Below are 21,199 nucleotides of genomic sequence, written 5' to 3'. Positions count from 1 at the left end.
ATTATTGAGTTCTCCAATACTTTCTATGAAGATAATATACTCTTCATTCGTAACGATAAAGTCATTAGTTTTCGAGATCTTTGAAGTTAAAAATGAAACGACACGGTTATTTTGATTAATGTATTGTCTCGCTCCATTTTTAAATTCAAATATCTCGAAAACTTATCATTTTATCGTTCCAAATGAAGAGTACATTATTTACATAAAAAGTACTGAAAAATCAAAAAATTACACTAAAATAGCTATTTCGTCAGTGGCGTAGAATTTGGGAAGGGTCAACCAGCCACTATCCCCTGTCGTACGCCTCTGGTGGTAGCCAGAAACGTTTATTTATCATAATTTAGTAAGGTGTACAGTACCTACACTTTCTGCCAAGTATGATAAGGATACGCCAAATAGTTTTAAAGTACTGGGTACAAATAATTTTTAAATTTTAATCTTATGAATCATATCATAAAATAATCAAAACAACTGTGCCGTTTCATATTTAGCTTCAAATATCTCGAAAACTAATGACTTTTTCGTTACCAATGAAGAGTATATTATTTACGTACAAAGTATTGGAGAATCTAAAAACGGTACGAAAATAGTAATTCCTCCAGTGGCGTAGAATTTGAGAAGGGTCAACCATTCACTATCCCCTGTTGTACGCCTCTGGTAGTAGGTAGAAACGTTTGTTTATCATAATTTAGTAGGTTGTATAGTAGTCGCACTTTCTGCCAAGTATGAAAAAGGTACGTTGAATAGTTTTAAAATGATGAGCAAAAATAGTTTTTAAATTTTTAGATAAAATACCCTGTAACTCAGTAAGGGACCACATTTTATTTCAGTGTTTTAGGTTAAATCTTCGTATTTTGTGCCAAGGTTTGTCCAGTTACTATATGGACAATTATTAATGAAACACCCTGTATACTATGATTATTTTAAAAATTGACTTTTCCGAGCGATTTGGGATAACACTTATTCCAGCGCACTGTACATAATTATGTGAACACTAAAATATTATGTCCTCGGGCAAGCCATTAAATTGCAGAAAGATATAAATATAAGTTTGATCGACTTTGAAAAGGCTTTCGAGACGTTAGAGAACGGACGTGGAAAATTTCAAGACAGTATGGACTACCGACAAAAATTATTAACTTGTTTTATGAAGGGTACCAACCCAGACTAGTATACGACGGAGTGATCTCAAAAGAAATAGATATCAAAAGCGGTGTTAAACAAGGTTGTGCCTTGCCTTCTACGATATTCCTAATCTTGGTAGACTGAATTATAAGAAAAGTAACAGAAAATCGGACAGGCATTAGATGGAACGTCTTTAATCAGCTTGAAAATCTTGAATTTGCTAACGACGCGACGTCTGTTTGTTAACGGAACATAGAACTTACTTGCAAACAAAGATTGATAAGCTAACACAGTGCTCCCACGTCGCGACATGATTGGTCTCCAGAAAAATGCAGAGAAGCAAACATCTTAAAAAACGATAATCCGCAAAGTAATAAAATAAAAATCAAAGGTAAAGAAATTGTAGAAGGAGAGGAAGTCGCATATTTGGGATTAATCATGTACAGAAAGGAGCATGCATTAAAGACATACAAACCAGAATAACGAAGGCACGATTGTTTTTCAATGCATTAAACAACATCTGGAAAACAAGTGAAATATCAAAAGCAACAAAAATGAGTGTATTTAATAATTGTGGCAAAACCATACTACTCTACGGAGCAGAAACTTAAAAGCACGTCAAAAGCACAACAAAGCAACATAGGGGCGTCAGACTTTTATATATAGGTTCTTAAAAAATATCCTAAAAATTGACTGACTTAAGAAAATAATGAATGTAGAACTGTGGAAAAGAACCAAACAAACCAGGATAATAACAACAATTTAGCAGAAGAAATGGAATTGGACTGGCAATACGTTAAGAAAAGATCCTAATAACGTCACAAGACAAGCAATCGAATATCAATCTGAGGGGACAAGAAAGAGGGGGAGGACCCAATAATACCTTGAAGATTACAGGGAATACCACAGAATCAGCTAAAGATGGGGAGAATATAGTGGAAGAGGACCAGTGAAGTTAAGGGATTTAAAAAGAAAAACACAAAACAGAAGTGAATGAAGAAGTATTGTTCGTCTGGTCCTTCATAGCAGTTAAGAATTTTGTATATACTTAAGTTTGCGTTGTGTTTTAAAATAATTTTAATTAGTTAAACTTATAGCCTAAGAGCTAGTGAACCCTCCGAATAACGGTATTTCTGTAAGGCTAGAAATTTGTATGGTAATAACTTATGGCACACCGCTAAAAACCATGACCTGGCAGGCATCAGCCCTGCACGTGTATCTACCAGGTGAATCGAAAAGTGCATAGTTTAGGGGTTAAATGAACTTTCTCCTGTAATGTTTAAATTTAAGTATATGCTTGAGTAAGTCATTTAGAAGAAATGTGTACAATGACAGGCGATTCTGAAGAGCATAAGACCTTGCCAGGCGAGGGGAAAGATTTGGGCTTTTTCCTAAAATTATTTTTTTTTGCATCGAACAAATTTTTTTAGGTTTTTAAATCATTAAAAACAGAAAAGTTCTTTAGTGATTTTCCTCTTAAGTTCATAGTTTTTGTTATATAAGCATAAGCGTTTAAAAATTTTGAAAATTGCGAAATCGGCCATTTTTAACCCTAAATCGGACATTTATCTAAAAATTTCAATGTTGCCAAGGTACGTAGATATTCTTTAAACATTGATTGATGAAATCCCGAAGAGGTTTTTGCAATAAAATATCGAAAACCCCTTTGTTTTTTTAATTGCTAATCAAGCGGGCGCGACACTGTAGTATAAGTGAGGACGTTCAAGTTTGCATAAATTCATTATCTCGAGAATGCGCAAATTTCAAGAGAAATCCTGAAGGTCGATTTTTATTTTTGAATTAGGAATTTTTCGCATATATATAATACTAGTGACGTCAATCATCTGGGCGTGATGACGTAATCGATGATTTTTTTAACTAAGAGTAGGGGTTGTGTGATAGCTAATTTGAAAGGTTATTTAATTCTCTATTCAGTAATATAAACATTAACATAATTATTTATACAGGGTGTACAAAAATTGTTTTCTTCTATTTGTCAAATTTAATCAAAGTTAATTTAATAAAAAAAATTTTTTTGTACACCCTGTATAAATAATTATGTTAATGTTTATATTACTGAATAGAGAATTAAATAACCTTTCAAATGAGCTATCACACAACCCCTACTCTCATTTAAAAAAAATCATCGATTAAGTTATCACGCCCAGATGGATGACGTCACTAGTATTATATATATGCCAAAAAGTCCTAATTTAAAAACAAAAATCGACCTGTCTGTGGATTTCTCTTCAAATTTGCCCATTCTCGAGATAACGAATTTATGCCAACTCAAACGTCTTCACTTATATTACAGTGTCGCGCCCGCTTGATAAGCAATTAAAAAACAAAGGGATTTCCGATATTGTATTGCAAAAAACTCTTTGGGATTTCATCAATCGATGTTTAAAGAATATCTACTTACCTTGGTAATATTGAAATTTTTAGTTAAATGTCCGATTTAGGGTTAAAAATGGCCGATTTCGCAATTTTCAAAATTTTTAATCGCTTATATATAAAAAACTATTAACCTAAGAGAAAAATCACTAAAGACCTTTTGTGTTTGGAATGATTCAAAAAACCTAAAAAAAATTGTTCGATGCAAAAATAATAATTTTAGGAAAAATCCCTAATCTTTCCCCTCGCCTGGCAAGGTCTTATGCTCTTCAGAATCGCCTGTCATTGTACACATTTCTTCTAAATGACGTACTCAAACACATACTTAAATTTAAACCTTACAGGAGAAAGTTTATTTTATCCCTAAACTACCTATGCACTTTTCGATTCACCTGGTAGATACACGTGCGGGGCGATGCCTGCCAGGTCATGGTTTTTAGTCTTGGTGTGCTATGAATTATCACTATCACTATACAAATTTCAAGCCTTACAGGAAGCCCGTTAGTCGGAGAGTTCACTATCTCTTAGGCCAGAGGTCGGCAACGCGGCGCACGCGGGTGCCACTGCGCCCTTCAATAAATTTTAGTGCACCCCTAAACTATTGTTAATTTAGACAGAAATTCAAAACGTATATGTTTTATACGTTTATATTTATATATTTGTTAGGTCAAAAAATAGTTGGCGCCCGCCATGAATTTTTAATTTAGTACTTCACTCTTTACATTAAAACGTTGCCGACCTCTGTCTTAGGCTATTATGATCATGCATTTTAAAAATGCCCAAGGTCTTGAGGGCCTCTTGTGCATATAAATTTATTAAATATATAAAAGGTTGACGTAATTTCAAAAAATCGCAGATGTCATGTATGCAACAGATGATAGTAGGCCAACGTGCCTTTTTAGTTACGCTATAAAACGCGTTTCTTTTATTTTGTATAATACAGAGTGCTTGGTAAAGAATGGGCCATAGCTAAACCTTGGACTCCTGACGATAAAATAGGTCGATTTAAGCTTACTTACCTTAGTACGAAAGTTGATAATAACCGAAATATAGGGTGTCGAAGTTAAACTTTTATTTTATTCATTCTTGAATATTTCCTAACAGACAAGGGATTATAATACTAAATTAGGTTAAAGGGGTTTTTTTGTTACGAGAAATATAAATTTGCTACCCAAACTGATGTGTTACTTAGAGAGCGCCACATACGCCTTTCAGCGCTCATTTAATATGTTCAATTTTTTTTATTACGCACTCTACTGACTTTTTGAATCAAAACTGTTATCATCTTAATATTTTTACATAAAAAAGGTATACTACATTCATCTCGCTAAACTTAACCGTTTTCGAGATAAACGCATGTTAAATCTGCGGAACAACAAAATGTTTTGCATAATATCATTGTAGTTACACCCAAAAATAACTTAAAACCATAAAAATTTCCAAAAATGTATGGCAAATTTCTTCAAATGGAATTTGCGATGCAATAACATAAATATGAGGACTAGCAGAATTATTATGGTTTTAAGATATTTTTCGGGTGTAACTACAATGATATAATGCAAAAAATTATATTGTATCGCATGTTTAAAATGCGTTTATCTCAAAAACAGTTGAGTTTAGCGAGATGAATGTAGTATGTATATATTTTTTTAGTACAAATATTAAGAGTATAAAAGTGTTGATACAAAAAGTATGTAGAGTGGTGGATAAAAAAAATTGAACGTATTAAATGAGCGCTGAAATACGTATGTGGCGCCCTCTGGGTAATACTTCATTTTTGGTGGCAAATTTAGATTTCTCGTCCCAAAAAACTCCCGATTACCAAATTTCGTGTTATTATCCCATGCCTGTTACGAATTATTCAAGAATAAATAAAATAAAAGTTTAACTTTGACACCCTGTATTTCGGTAATTATCAATTTTCGTAGTAAGGTAATTTAGCTTAAATCGACCTATTTAACCTCAAGAATCTAAGGTTAAGCTATGGCCTATTCTTTACCAAACACCCTGTATATATTTTCGTAAAAGTATTAATAGAAATAGATAATTGAAGTGGAGATATCGAAATCCAATTTCATAACTACCTTAACGATACGAGTAGCGTGAAAATTTACTTTACGGCCCCTCACAGTTGCACTAAAAGCGATTTTCCAATTCTCGATGTCTTAATTCGTTCTCAAATGGATCCTCGCACTTTAGTTTCACCTTCCAACCTTTTTTTATAGGACTCCGAAGATGGGAACTCAACCACTTCAATTCTCTCCTTCGTGCCCACCAGACTCGACAACGGCCGATCGCTGACGTGCAGAGCATCCAATCATTTGGTACAAAATGGCGTGGAGGAACACACCGTGAAATTGAACGTATTCTGTAAGTTGTTTCAATGAATATAAAAAGAACAACATTGTTAATTATGAGAAGTCCTTTTCTCGCTGATGCCAGTTTCTTCGTAATTTAAGAACTCTATAAACATGTCATTTACTCCTCTCAGACTTGAGAGTAGTTACAAATTTTTTTGATATAGATAATTCATTTTTTATTAATTTTGTATCAATTAAAAAAATCCACATAGTTCATACCTGCCATTTATATTATGCTCTTCTGATAATAAAGATTTTTTTTTCATTTAATTTTTATTTACGGACACTAAATGTTTTTTTTTTATATTTGCTTTCAGTTTATAATTAAATGTCGTGTAGTATTTAATCAGTGAACGCTTACGAATAACACCTATGTAACAAATAATAATGCAGTAATCAGTGAACAAAAGTTTTTGGAAAAAATTCGTTGTCTGATAGTAGTGCAGAGTCCAGCCGTCAGAGATCATAATGCTACTAAACCTCTAAAAATCCTACTAACAATCTGAATTTTATTGAGAATGTCAATTTTTGGAACCCAAAAAAATGAAAAATATTTGTCACGTCTAACTCCAGTCTTCCACCTAAAGCCTCCTTGTAGGGGGGAGGGTGCATAAAACATTAAAATTATTTATAAGATTATTTACAAAGGTGAAGAATGCAGCCTTCATATACCATTTTTACGTATTGTCGCAAATGAAGTCAATTTCTATAAAGCTGTTAAATAAACAGCGTTCCACGATATTTGCCATTCTTTACAATTTCTCATGAGATCAATAAAATTTTTCTCTTCTATTGACCAGTCACTATGAAATTTTCATTGCTAGAACCTAATCTGTAAAACCTATATAACATGGAATTTTGATTTTGAGTTTTTGCGATAAATATTAGACATTTAGGTAGAACTATGCATACAAAATGCTCAATTTACACTTTCACGTTACAAACAATCTAAAACATTTTTAAAATTCCTTTTCTTCGATTGAACAAGTATTACGTTTTTCGAAACTACATAAATTCAGCTACAAAACCTACCCAATGAGTTCTTCATGGAATCATTTTTTATGGCGTCTTGGTGAATCGATGTTTCCCCCACCTCCTACGAGGGGGTTTCTTGGAAAACCCTGGGTAGGAGTGGCCAAATTTTTTGCATCTTTTTTAGGGTTATAAAATTATTTTTTTTTTAGAAAAATAAGCTGGTGCGTCTTCTTTTTAGAGATTAAATACCTAGAGACTGGACTTTAGGGTCCAATGTTGGCTCCAAGATAAGGTTTAACATTTCATTTTTTCCTTCTTCTTCAGGTAGCACTACAATCCCAGGTTGGTCTTGGCTGATTGCACAGCTCGCTTCCATCTTGAACGGTCGTCCATGATAGTTGCGTCAGTGGGTAGCTCCATTGTTCTTAGATCTGACCATACATTGTCTCTCCATCGCATTCGTGGGCATCCTAAGGGCCTTCTTGCTGTGGGGGTTCCTCCCAAATCAGCTTGGCAAGACGTTTATTGGGAGTCTATGGACATGGTCAGCCCTTAGACGCCGTGATTTAATTTCTTAGAATACGTTCAGAGCCTATTTTACTTCAAATCAGGCCCGAGGCACTACATAATTTTCGGGCCACTAATAAAAATTTAACACTAGAAAGTCGGGCTTAGCTTACCTACCTAGAAAGCCGGAAGGGATCATTTTGGCCCCACGTTCTTTAATCAATTAAAACTCAGTTTAAAGAGATTAAATCTACTCTAGACGATAGAATCTGATTTAATTTTTTACTTTCATTGTTTAACACATTCGCTGCCTATCAAAAACATTCGGAACACCATACAGTTGGCAGTTTTTGATATTTGCCACACATTGCCTTGTTACAGCCGCGGCAATGATTTCCTTTACAAAATATTTTCAACTGATATTTTTGTCGTTTTTGGATAGTAACAGTGATAGTTGTTGGTAGACCTGGTGTTGCTAGGCGTAGTTCCAGATTTCGGGAGGCAAGGTATGGGACCATAATTCTTCACACAGCCGAAGAATAAACTTACAAAGACTTAGGGCCGGTTGTTCGAACGCTAATCAACAATGATCACTATCAAATATTTAATTACTGTCAAAACTGTCAATGTCAACTTTGGTTGGGTTGCTAAAAACATAATTGACTACAATTCTGAGACTATAATCAATTAATATAACAATAATTATTAACATAATTGATAATAAATAAATTTTAATTAATTATGTTTTCAGCAAACCAAACAAAGTTGACATTGACAGTTTGGTGACAGTAATTAAATATTTGATAATGATAATTGTTGATTAGCGTTCGAACAACCGGCACTGAGTCTACTTCCAGTTATTTCTTTATAAATAATCCATGCATTTATTGCTTCCAAATCAAGAGTATTATAAAATACGTACATAGACCATCGTCTTGAAGTTACTTTTGTAGTATAAAGACGCGTCATTTGGTCCTCTACACCCACAATTTCATACATTGTATAATGTACTTAACATACAAGCTAATTAGACTCATTAAAGCCACAATGAATGAAACTGAGGCATGTCTAAGGGTACAAAACCACCGGACAGACTTTTTCAAAATCTCGCAGTGACTGAAGCAGGGAGATGGGCTGGCCTCAACATTGTTTAAGCTGGCACTGGAGTATGCGGTTAGGCAAATGCAAACTGGACGAGTAAACCTACTGACCAACAGTAGGTTTACAACATTAATTTGATCAATAGCATGCTATGGCAGTGAAGCATGGGTCCTGAAAAAACATCCAAAAACAAACTCGACATATTCGAAAGGAGAGTACTGAGGAGAATACTAGGACCTGTGAGTGAAAACGGAATCTTCAGAATCTTCGATGCAATAAAGAGCTTTATCAACTTTATAAGGAAACACCCCTGTCAGACTTCATTATAATACAAAGATTACAATGGGCCGGCCATGTGATAAGAATGGTAAAGGATAGGCCACCAAAAAGAGCAATGAACGCTAGGATGCAGGGAAAGAGACCGGTTGAAATGCCAAGAAAGTGCTGGGAAGACACAGTAAGCAGCGATGCATAAGCATTTCTAATAATCCGTGTATGGAGAAGAGCAGCCACAGATAAACAAGGGTGAAGGCAAAAAATAAAGAAGGCCAAGGCTCAATTCGGGATGTAGTAAATTAGAAGAAGCAGAAGAACAGGATGTGGGGACGAACTTCCTGTTTGTGCACTGTTTTGAGATGTAAAATATGATAATATATCATCTTTTGCATTCCTGTTCTTTTAATTTTTGGTTTTTTTGTAAATCATGATAATAATGAAATGATTACTCAGTTAAGAATAATGAGTGTTTAAAGGAATTTAGTAAAACGACTAATAATAATTAATGAATAGATTAGTTGAACTTTGAATTAAATTAAAAAGCACAGGACTGAAAACTAATATGAACAAGCAAGCAATACCTTATCTTTGCAAGAACAAGAAAACGGCATTAATCATAAAACTAAATATTAAATTTAAAAGTGCATTTTGAATAAATATTATGACATTATGTGACGATACGTCTTGTTAATCCTACCTCTTGGTAACCCTTCGGAGTGGTGTCTAAATTTTGCTTATTGTTATGCCGACAAGGCAATCTACCTACTCTTTTTGCAGTTTTATGGATAAGAATAGTTTATATTGGTTTATGGTTTATGAATGTCACTCTACCCCAATTTGTTATCATTTATCATTTCCTGTTCGTAAAATGAAATAATTTTGAAAATTTATTATGTTTTTTCAATTTTCTTTCAGTGATCTTTTCGGGCCCCATTAAAATGGGGACCCGAGGCAGGGGCCTTATGGGCCTAATAGTAAAATAGGCCCTGACTACGTCGCGGGCTCTATACATCTACGTGATCTAAGCATTTGTTCTCAATGGGTGTTGTTTGATATTAGGGTCGTGATAAGGTCCAAAGATTCTTCTGAGGATTCTTCTCTCAAAACACATAAGTTTCACAACTGTAAAAAGTACATTTCATGTACTTAAAGTTGTGATCGACAAATAAAGTCAATTTGATTCCTAACAATAGGAAAGAACTTAATCTTTCTTAACTAGTATAATACAGGTAATATTAAACAATAGGTATAATTAGAAATAGCGGAAAAATAAACAGAGACAAAAATACTGAGTCACTGGCCAGCATTAACTATATTAACGGAGCCTCTCACCCTCTCATTTTGTTTAACTTGCACACCGTAGTATCAAACTTGTTTACTTTGTTAAAAATATGAGTTTGTTACCCTAATACAGCTTTATTACCTAACTTTAAATGCATTTACTGGACAGACGCTGCATGCAGAAAGTGTATAAAGCATTTATTATACCGAAGAACTTTTAATGTGCACATTCCAATTTAGGTATACAATGCTTATGTGACCAAATTTGCATAGGGAGAGCATAGTAAACTAGAATTGTGTCAGTGTTGAAACCGATATTGGCAAGTTACGTAAACAGTTTTTAAATAAATATTCACTGAGTGTAATATACCACTCCCTTTGAAATACACATAATGTTTTTCGTTTTTTGAACGAACAACTGAAACAAACTAAGGAAAAACTTTTTGAATGGGTTATCATAAATAACTTACGACAGCACATTTTAGAAAAAAATGGATTCATATTAAGATAGATAGATAGATTCAATGTTTCAACGGTGGCTTTTGACAGTGCCGGATTAACCATTAGGCAAAGTAGGCAGTTGCCTAGGGGCTTCAGTTCCAAAAGGGGCCTTGCCAAAACGAAAAAATTATAATTAAAATTAAATAAAAACTATAAATTATATAATGTTGAAAATTAATTCTAAAATTAATACTATAATTATATGATGTTGAAAAATTCAAACAATGTGCAATACCATAGAAGTGATAGTGGACATTATATTTTACAATGCATACTGTGCAGAAGTAATAGAAGTAATGGGAAAACAAGTTTTGAACATAATTGTTAAAGAAATACTACTCCTTCAGTGTCGATTCAATACCAGATCTGTTTCGTATTGACCAGTTAACTATTATATTAAGAATTGTTAGTTCATATTATGACGATAAAATAAATGAGCGTTTGATCACATTCATACCCATAAGTAGCCTGCCATACTGAAGAAAATCTTTTTTCTGCTGTTTTAACCCTTTTGAAGCGACTGTAGTATTGATGTAAACGACATGAGAGGACAATCATACGACAATGCAGCAAACCTGTCAGGCAAATAAATGGTCTCCCGGCTCATTTGTCTAAGATTAGAAAACTTGCAATTTTCATTCCTTGTGCCCCACACTCGCTTAATTTAGTTTGAGTAAGTGCTGCTGAAAGTTGCGTTGGAACAATATCGTATTTTGGGTTTGTTCAGTCAAAAAATGTCAATACCGAAACATTCATAATCCATGAGTTTTGGGCAACAATTTTAGAATGCTGAATGCATCGATGCTGTCAGTAAATCATTACACAAAGAAGATATTTCTAAATTTAGTTTTGGAGTTCTTAAAATCCCAAAAAGAGATAATTTTGCTTATTACGAGCAGAAGGCCTGCGATCTACAATACTCTGAATATTTTGACTAAAGTAAACGAAAACGAGCAAGAAAACTACATTTTGATGATGCTAATTTCAATTATGTTTTTCTAGAGGGCGGTAAAAAGTTAAAGGTTTAAACATATCTACCAATTTTAGATAAGCAAATTGTTCAGCTGAGTAGTCAGCGTAGGTTGACAAAGAATGAGCCAGTGAACTTAGAATTTGATGTTTTGTGTATTTTTCCAAAACTGAGTGATACTCAAATAAAGGAGTGTGCTTCAAAACTACAATTACACAACTACAACTACAAACTGAAAAATATTCTGATAATATTGAACCTGATGATGATCCTGATGATATTGAAATTGAAGATGAACTAGTGCAGTTCAAATAACGGTCATTTTTATAAATGAAAATTATTAAACAATGTCACCGTTCGACAATAGCAAAAAGTAGACTAGAATTTATCTCAATTGTGGCCATAGAAAATAATGGGCTCGAAAATTTGGAATTTAAAAATATCTTAAGTAGTTTTGTTTCTATGAAACTCAGTAAAGTTGCTTTATAATTTTATAAGTCTTCGAAAACTCAAACTAAAAATTTAGATTTTACATAATTATTATGTAATAAGAAAAATATATTAAATATTTTATTTAGCCATACCCTAAAAGGCTAACATTTTATGACATTATTTTCTTTTATATTTTCTAATTACAATAAAATATTTAAGTATTAAAATTCAAACAAAGCTGTCTTAACTTTTCTAGGTTGTATTTTATTTATTATAATCTAAATTCAGTTGTAGTTGATTTAAAATATCTTAGAAATATAAGAAACAAAAATTTAAGTTGAGTTCTACAAAATGTCAATTAACATTTCTAAGGAATACCATTTGAAGATAGAGGGGTTATCAAAGGGATTGGAGGGAGAAAGAGGAGGTTTCTTAAGGGGCCTCATATCTCAAGTTGCCTATGTGCCTCAAGATCCTTAATCCGGGACTGGCGTTTGACATATTCCATTGCAATCTTCTCAGATCTCTTGTGGTCCTCTAGCTCTAGATAATTTTTTTAGCCTGACCGTTTCTTAAAGGTATAATGACTTCGTGACTGAACCTTCCATCTAGCTATTTGCCAGTCGCATTTTCTTCGCATAGTGCAAAGAGCGGCACATTCGAAATTTTATGTAGCAAAATGCTCCTCTGTTTCTTCGTCTAGGTAACGTGAACGCATATGTGATCATCTGTCAATGTCATCAGCTTTAACTACCTATTTAGCTTACAGTGCCCTGTTAGTACATCTACTACGACTTTGGTTGTTTTCTCTCTGCTTTTATTAGATCTGCCGTAAATTTTGGTGAATTCTCTGGAATGAACTGTTTGCCTGTCTTTGTACTGGTGGATTCCTCCACCATTCTAGAGATTTGTGAACTACCTATCGATGGCTTAGTGTGAAAACCTCGTATCTCATTAAATTACAATTTTACAGGAGAGGCAAAAAACTGATTTTCTGCATAATAGAACCTAAAAACAAAAATTACCGCTACATAATTTTAATTCGAGCACATTGAGACAAATATCTGATATTGGCCTAGAGCTAAAAGTGTTAAATGTCGCTATTAAATTGGAAATACAAATATTAACTATGAAAGACACATAAATATTCTTGCAATATATAGAGCCTTTGCCCAATAACTATGATAACCTCGTATGTATTGATATACGTGTTTTTCATCTTAAATGACGTTGTGTTTTTTATTATTTACGAGATTTTCATTTTTCATAGCTTATTGCACACCTCCAAATACTAGGTTGATACAGTACAAATCTTTTGATTTAAGGTTCATAAAATGGTTCTGTATGCAGGACTACCTTTTACTGTTCACAAAAAACATTTCTCCAAGTCGAATCTCTCAAACAAATACTCCAAATTAAGTAGCAAAGTCTTGGTTATAAATATACGTGGTATTCACACTAAATCAAGAGAGCAATTATTGATATACGTGGTTTCTTATTTCGGCTGTAGAAAATAGTCTAGTGTATTTGGATTTTTTCTAACAGTTGTAAATCGTGAGATACAAGGTTTTCAAACTAAAACCACCAACATCTCATTTTCGAAAAAAAAATGAGATACGAGGTTTTCACACTAAGCCATCGCTATGTACTTTCTTATTATAGACATTTTTGTTATCCTCTCTGCAACGCTACAGAATGTTTCCGATAAAACGAAAGGACTTAATAAGTCCTGTTTGTTTGTTTTATCTTTTTTTTTTTCATTGCCCTTATGACCCTCGTGCCCATGTTCTCAGGCTACTGTAACTGTGATCGGTCTTCTAGTTTATTTAGGCCACTCAAACAATCTCATACTGGCTTAGAATTGACCCCTGCAGAACTGAGTGCAATAAGCGCTGCGTGGCTATCTGTGAAGATGACAATTGAACGGTACGATTTTTTCTGCCTTTCTATCCTTCCACGCAGTTATGAATTGCAGTTATTCCATCATTCCCGTTACACCCAACTTTTTTCCTTTACATTATGCCGAACTTGCCCAAAAAGTAGTCGTCGGTCGTCTGCCTTCGTCGTTCTCGTTTCACTACTATACATCACTTAGGGTCATATGTTTGTTTTATGTTGTTGTATCTGTCTTGGTCTAGCTTGTTAGATATTTCGATTTTATAAAGATAAAGAGTATAAAGACATCTGTTACCGGCTTTTAATCTATTTTAAATTTATTAATTTAATTTATTATTTTAATTGTGGCTTATTTCCCATATAAATAATTAATTTTAATCTATTGTTTATTTCTTCTTTGTCTTCGAGTTCCATGACCGTAATCATTCGTTGGATATCATGTTGTTTACCACATTCGCTGTAGTGACTTTACTGACAGTAACTCTGAATAATGATGTAGTCGATTTTCTGTACCATTTCCTTAGATTTTTCAGAAATGATGTTCTTTTTCCTTTTTCGTAGTCCATTTTTTGCTAGAGTCGTCTTGAAATGTTTCTGCCGGGTATCTCTTGCATGGTGATCGGTTTTATGAGCTCTTTGTCCGGGCTTGGGAACGGCAACCCGCTGCTGAGCTACTTAGTACACCAAACAGCTGGCAGGTAGAGTTGGCTGGACTTAGTAGCTCAGCAGTTGACTGTGACGCCAGCAGAAGCTGGCAGTCAACATCACAGTATGAATACACCTTATGTATGAAGTATGAAGAGACCTTATATAAGAAGAAGAACAAGAAGAAAAGAAGAAGTTATTTTTCTACCGGGACCATGTTTAACTTGGATCTTTCCCTGAATGATCAGATGTAAAAGGTCATATTTTTGAGGGTGTCTTATAATGTGACCGAAGTATTCCAGCTTGCGTTTCTTTATTATATTGACGAGTTGTGTGACAATCATAATGGTATTTGAGAAAGCCCAAAGACACCTTACTGATCATGAAAGTCGGAAACCAAGATCCGGCAGGAGAGGTACACTTAAAGGATATGAGGCCTCTCAGCTCGTCAGCAAACGAAACCCTCATAGTCAAAAGAAAATCAAGAAAACCATTAGTCAGCAAACTAATCCCTCATAATCAGAAGAAAACGAAGAAAACCATTGGTTTAGAAAAAATAGAAAAAGGAAGAACCCTAAGACTGGCCACATGGAAAGTGAAGAGTTTGTATCAACCAGGTAAGCTCGATAACCTAACAGCTGAAATGGATCGCCTTAAGATAAATATATTCGGTATCAGCGACATTTAATGCTAACCACAAACAACGGAATGATGTATTATGTTGGTAACAATGATCCAAGACCGATATCGAGTTGCCATACTTGTAGACAAAGAGACAAATAAATCTGTCGTTGGTTTTACCGTTACCCCCTACTCAGAAAGATTGATGATGATTCAGTTACAAACATTCTCTAAAAAGATAAACGTTGTCCAAATATATGCACCTACTGCCGACAAAGATGAGGCTGAGATAGAAAGGTTCTACATGCAATTGAACGAAATCATAAGATCCACGAAAAAAGATGACATATTTTTGGTGATGGGAGATTTCAACGCCAAGATTGGAAAAGGAAAAGTGGATGGATGTATGGGAGAATTTGGCTTGGGAGAAAGAAATGAAAGGGGGGACAGACTTGTCGAATTCTGCCAAAGCGAGGAGCTTGTAGTAATGGATACCTTATTTAAATTACCTAAAAAAAGACTTTATACCTGGATATCACCGGCGGAGTCGGAAGATCACATTGTAAGAAACCAGATAGATTACATTTTAATCAAATCCAGATATAAAAACACTATAAAGTCTGTGAGAACATATCCCGATAAATTCAGATCATAATCCATTAGTAGGCGTAATAAAGATAAAACTGAAAATGATAAAAAACAAACAAATATATCACGATTTTATGTCTCAAATTTTAAAGAAGAACCTGTACGTTAGAGGCTAAAAGAAGAAATAAATGATAACTTAAAGAAAATCAAACAAGACGTATTAAAAACAACAGATCTTAATGATAAATGGAACATGACACAAAAAACGTTAGTAGAGGCAGGAAAGAAAATATTACCCACAAAAATGTGGTGTTATAGAAGAATATTGAAAATTCAGTGGGTTCAAAGGATTACCAATGTTGAAGTGCTACGGTGTTTAAATAAGGAGTTAGAAATAATAAAAAGTATAAAAACTAGAAAACTGGAATATTTGGGTCGCCTTACTAGAGGAGAAAAATATGAGTTGCTGAGAATTTTTATGCAAGGAATGATCCAAGGAAGAAGAAACATAGGAAGAAGAAGCATCTCCTGGCTGAGTAACCTTAGAGAATGGTTTAGCTGTAGTTCATTACAACTATTCAGAGTAGCAGCCAACAAAGTGACACCATAGCCATTATGATATCCAACCTTCGATAAGAGAAGAAAGAAGAAGTTGTTTGGTTTATCCGTCTAAGGAGTTGCTTATTTCTAAATATATCGACCAATTGTATTTTTAGTAGTCATCTATATACCCACATCTCAAAAGCCTTCAATCGTTTAAGCATAGTATCACTTAGGGTCCACACTTCCACTCAGCTCAATAGGACTAGAAAAATATAGCAGCATGTCATTCGAAATCGAATGTAAATACTAAGATCATGGCTGCAAAGTACTTTTCTCATTTTGACAGAGGTAACTCGGGCTTGTTCTATTCGGCTTTTAATTTAGGAGGTTGGATTCCATTTCGCATTGATATAACTGCCGAGATACACGAGTTTTCTACTCTGTCCAGTGTGGCATCTCCGAATTTTGTACCGTCATCCAGCATACAATTTTGTTGTTTACTTCTTGTGATCCGTTGTTGTCAGTTATTGTTGTTCGAAGATACTTAAATTCTCAGATGCGCTCAAAGTCATCGATGGTAATTTTATGTCCAATTCTACCTCTGTTTTGGTTATTGCTGCTCATATATTTTTTTTATTTACCTGTTTTACTTTCATTGATCACGAGCTTCATCATCTGTGCTTCCTTCTTGGACATGGCGTTTCCTGAAAGTCTCCTTCATTATTAATCTGGTGTTTCCCATTATATCTATATCATCTGCAAATGCCAAGAGTAAGTTTGGCCTTTGTTTATGAAATACTGTAGTCGTTTTCTATTGTTTTACTCTTGACTATGTGTTCCAGAGCCAAGTTAAAGAGTTGCAGTAAAAGTGCATCTCCCAGTTTTAGTCCGTTATTTATTTCAAATGTCTCCAAGTACTGTTATCCAACTATCGCCTTACGTCGTAACCGTTTCCTACACATACATATCAAATTGACTAGTTTTTTGAAAAGCCAAGTTTCTGCATCGCTGGCCACAGTTTAACTTGCATACTTTATCAAATGCCTGTTTAAATTCTATGAACATTTGATGAAGCTCACTATCAACCTCAAAGCATTTTTCCATTATCTGCTTTATTGTAAATATCTGATTAATAGTAGTGCGACCCGGTCTTAATCGGCATTGGTAATTCCTAACTATTTATTCTGTGAACGTTTTGGTTCTTTGATTTAGATTGCTCGTTTAACAGTCCAAAGAATTATTCCTTCCAGGTTTTTAAGATTACAGTGTCATCAGTAATAAACTGGTGGGACTAATGAGTCATAAGACAATACCCAATAGATTAGTTGTCGTATCGGAAAGGCAAAAAGTGCATTCTTGATTATAAGATCAGTGCTCAAGAGCCATGACTTCACACTATAAACAAAATAAGGCTCCTTAAATGTTACGCGTATTTACTGCTTCTATACGGAGTAGAAACGTGGACATTGAAGGCGGAAACCCTATCGAAACTTCAGGCTTTTGAGCTATGGTTGAACAAAAGGATCCTGAAGATACCGTGGAACACAAAGTCACCAATGAAGAAGTACTACGGAGGTCGAACACAACTGCAGATTTGGTCAACATCATGAAGGGCTGTAATCAAGGCTGACACGAGCTACTCCAATGCATTTTGCAAGGTAAAATTGAAGGAAAAATGGGTCCCAGGACGAAGAAGAATATCCTGGCTTACTAACCTGAGAGCATGGTATAGAAAGACCTCAACACAACTGTTCCGTATAGCAACCAATATAATCATCATAACCAGAATGGTCGCCAATCTTTGGCACGGACAGGTACCCTAAGAAGAAGTAATAAACTGTTTTCCGTTCTTGTTTGCTACCCTATATCTCTTATTATTTGTTCCTAATACTCCCTCCCTTTTCTTTTCATTAGTTTTCTTGCCTCTGTTCTTGTCTGTTTATACCTGTCATTATTGTTTCTCGAGATATTTTGTAGCATGTCCCTTCTAGCCATATTTCTTTCTTTTATGGATTTCAGGCAATCCTCATCGAACCATTTTGTTTATATGGGACACATTGAAAATATATCTGATTAAAAATTTTACAAATTCAAACTCTGAAATTTTTACTTTAAAAATTAATTATTTTAGAAATCAATTCAGAGCTACAAATTAGATGTTTCCTTCAAGTATAATAATCTCTCATTGTTCTGTAATTGGATGTTACAATTTCTCTTAAAATACGAAAACTATTTTTCTCAGTTTCATTTACAATCACATAATGCAATCTTCAGGAGAACTTTAAAAGAAAATTGAATATCGATTTTCTTACAAAGTTAAAAAAGGAAAATGGGAAGTCGTCCGAACATTCCTTTAATTGACCACATTCTTGACTTTAGCGGCTGAACGAATCTTGTAACAACTTGAGTTCCAGCGGTTCAAATCAGGTAATTTAAAAATATAGTGTTAGGAAATGTTGTGGTGTTCAGTTGTTGAAAAATATTTAGTTATTATGCTCCGTTTTTAAAGCAGGAGGAGTAATTCAAATTTACCGTGCCGTAATGCTTGTTTGCAGTTTGTCCAACCTCAAGCAATTATACTCTACTGGTATGAAATTTTGACACTAATTACATTTATGAAATTTTGACAATAGGGGCATTTTATTGGTTAATTAAGTTATATCAGCGATTTTTTGTGTTTTCTGCATTATTCCTTTAATTTTTAGATTTTTAGTCGGCTTTAACATAAAAAACAGTTGAATCATTTTAAAAACGATGTATTATATCCACATTTTGTCAAAAATAACTATCTATTATAATATTTTCATGGAGCCAGCCTATACTATGTATTTTGTGACAAAAATCACACTAAGTAACCGAAACACCGAAGGTATTGCATATTTATATTATACAGGGTGAGTCATGAGGAACTGTACATACTCCTACCTCGTATAGAGGCCCCTATGGGGAATAACAAATGACCATTAAAAAGTGTCTGCTCCCATTGTTTAATAATATACAGGGCGAGTTTCGCATTTTGACAGAAATTGTATTCGTCATAATTTTTGAACGGTCAGATCGATGTGTCTCTTATTTTGGTCAATCGTTACACTATTACCACCTAATCAACTGATTTATTCAAACTAGAAAAAAATCAGGTCCAGCTTCAAAAAAATTAGTTCGTTTGGGTCTTAGAAAAAATTTCACCCTGTATACGCTTTTTGAAAACTATAATATGAATTTTACAAATTAGACAAATAGGCAAATTAAAATGACATATTTCCCCACATGATTACTTAATTTTTTTATAAAAAAATCAAATTTGAGTATGAATTAAAAGTTTGGTAAAGTGAACCACAAATTAAAAAAAAAAACTGTTATTACAAAAATTAATTTTTTTTGAACAAATATTTAACTTATGTTACCACACAATCAGCTGATTTATAAAAACTAGAAAAAAATCAGGCCCGGATTTAAAAAATTAGTTCTTTTTGGTTTAAAAAAAATTTCACCCTGTATACGTTTTTTGAAAACTCTAATATCAATTTTACAAATTAGACAAATAGGCAATTCAAATGGCATATTTATTTTTTTTTTCCCACACGATTACTTAATTTTTTATAAAAAAATCAAATTTGACTATGAATAATAATTAAAAGTTTGGTAAAGTGAACAATATTTACTAGAAACCAAATTTAAAAAATATAACTTTTATTACAAAAATTAATTTTTTTTTGAACAAATATTTAATTTATGTTACCACCCAATCAACTGATTTATTCAAACTAGAAAAAAATCAGGCCCGGATTTGAAAAATTAGTTCGTTTTGGTCTTAGAAAAAATTTCACCCTGTATACGCTTTTTGAAAACTCTAGTATGAATTTTACAAATTAGACAAATAGGCAATTAAAATGGCGTACTTTATTTTTTCCCCACAGGATTACTTATTTTTTTATTAAAAAATCAAATTTGCCAAATCGGAATTTTACCATAAAAAACAATTAAACAACGTTTTTCTCAAAATTAAAAGCTTCACCATATTTTTTTTTATACCAAGTCTAGATCTAAAACCCATAACACTTCTCTTTGGACTCTATAGTTTAACACAGACGAGATCAAATAGATAAATCTTAAATTTTTTCAATTAATTTTTGCGATTTAACTTTGCAATTCACGAATCTGCACCTTTTATTTTTAAAAATTCATAACTTTTATAAGAACACGGAAAGTCTACAACAATTTTCATATTCACAATGGTAAGAGATAATTATGTGCTGTAAAATTTCAGAAAAAAAATATTAAAATGGAACAAAGTTGTAGAGTTAAACAGTGATTTCTTTTTTTTTTTCAGTTTTAGGTTAAAATTCCGATTTTGACAAATTTGATTTTTTAATAAAAAATTAAGTAATCGTGTGAAGAAAAAAATAAATATGTCATTTTAATTGCCTATTTGTCTAATTTGTAAAATTCATATTAGCATTTTCAGAAAGAGTATACAGGGTGAAATTTTTTCTAAGACCCAAACGAACTAATTTTTTAAATCCGGGCCTGATTTTTTCTAGTTTGTATAAATCAGTTGACTGGGTGGTAACATAAGTTAAATATTTGTTCAAAAAAAATTAATTTTTGTAATAAAACCAAACTTTTAATTATTCAGTGTCAAATTTGATTTTTTTATAAAAAATTAAGTAATCGTGTGGGGAAAAAAATAAATGTGCCATTTTAATTGCCTATTTGTGTAATTTGTAAAATTCATATTATAGTTTTCAAAAAGAGTATACAGGGTGAAATTTTTTCTAAGACCAAAACGAAGTAATTTTTTAAATCCGGGCCTGATTTTTTTCTAATTTGGATAAATCAGTTGATTGGGTGGTAGCATAAATTAAATATTTGTTAAAAAAAATAAATTTTTGTAATAAAAGTTATTTTTTTAAATCTATGGTTCACTTTACCAAACTTTTAATTCATACTCAAATTTGATTTTTTTATAAAAAATTAAGTAATC

General features: G+C 33.2%; 1 protein-coding gene across 1 annotated transcript in view; it reads left to right on the top strand.

Annotated features, from left to right (window-relative positions):
• Positions 1 to 5,906, top strand: part of LOC126886074 (synaptogenesis protein syg-2-like) — a 131,273-nt gene extending 125,367 nt beyond the window's left edge. The window contains exon 4 of the mRNA XM_050652918.1: positions 5,745 to 5,906. Within this exon, the coding sequence (XP_050508875.1) occupies positions 5,745 to 5,906 (162 nt within the window). The remainder of the gene's footprint in view (positions 1 to 5,744) is intronic.
• The last annotated feature ends 15,293 nt before the right edge of the window (positions 5,907 to 21,199 follow it).

The sequence above is a fragment of the Diabrotica virgifera genome, chromosome 6 (genome assembly GCF_917563875.1).
Source record: "Diabrotica virgifera virgifera chromosome 6, PGI_DIABVI_V3a".
Taxonomy (NCBI): domain Eukaryota; kingdom Metazoa; phylum Arthropoda; class Insecta; order Coleoptera; family Chrysomelidae; genus Diabrotica; species Diabrotica virgifera.
This window is presented reverse-complemented; position numbering and strand designations above follow the sequence as displayed.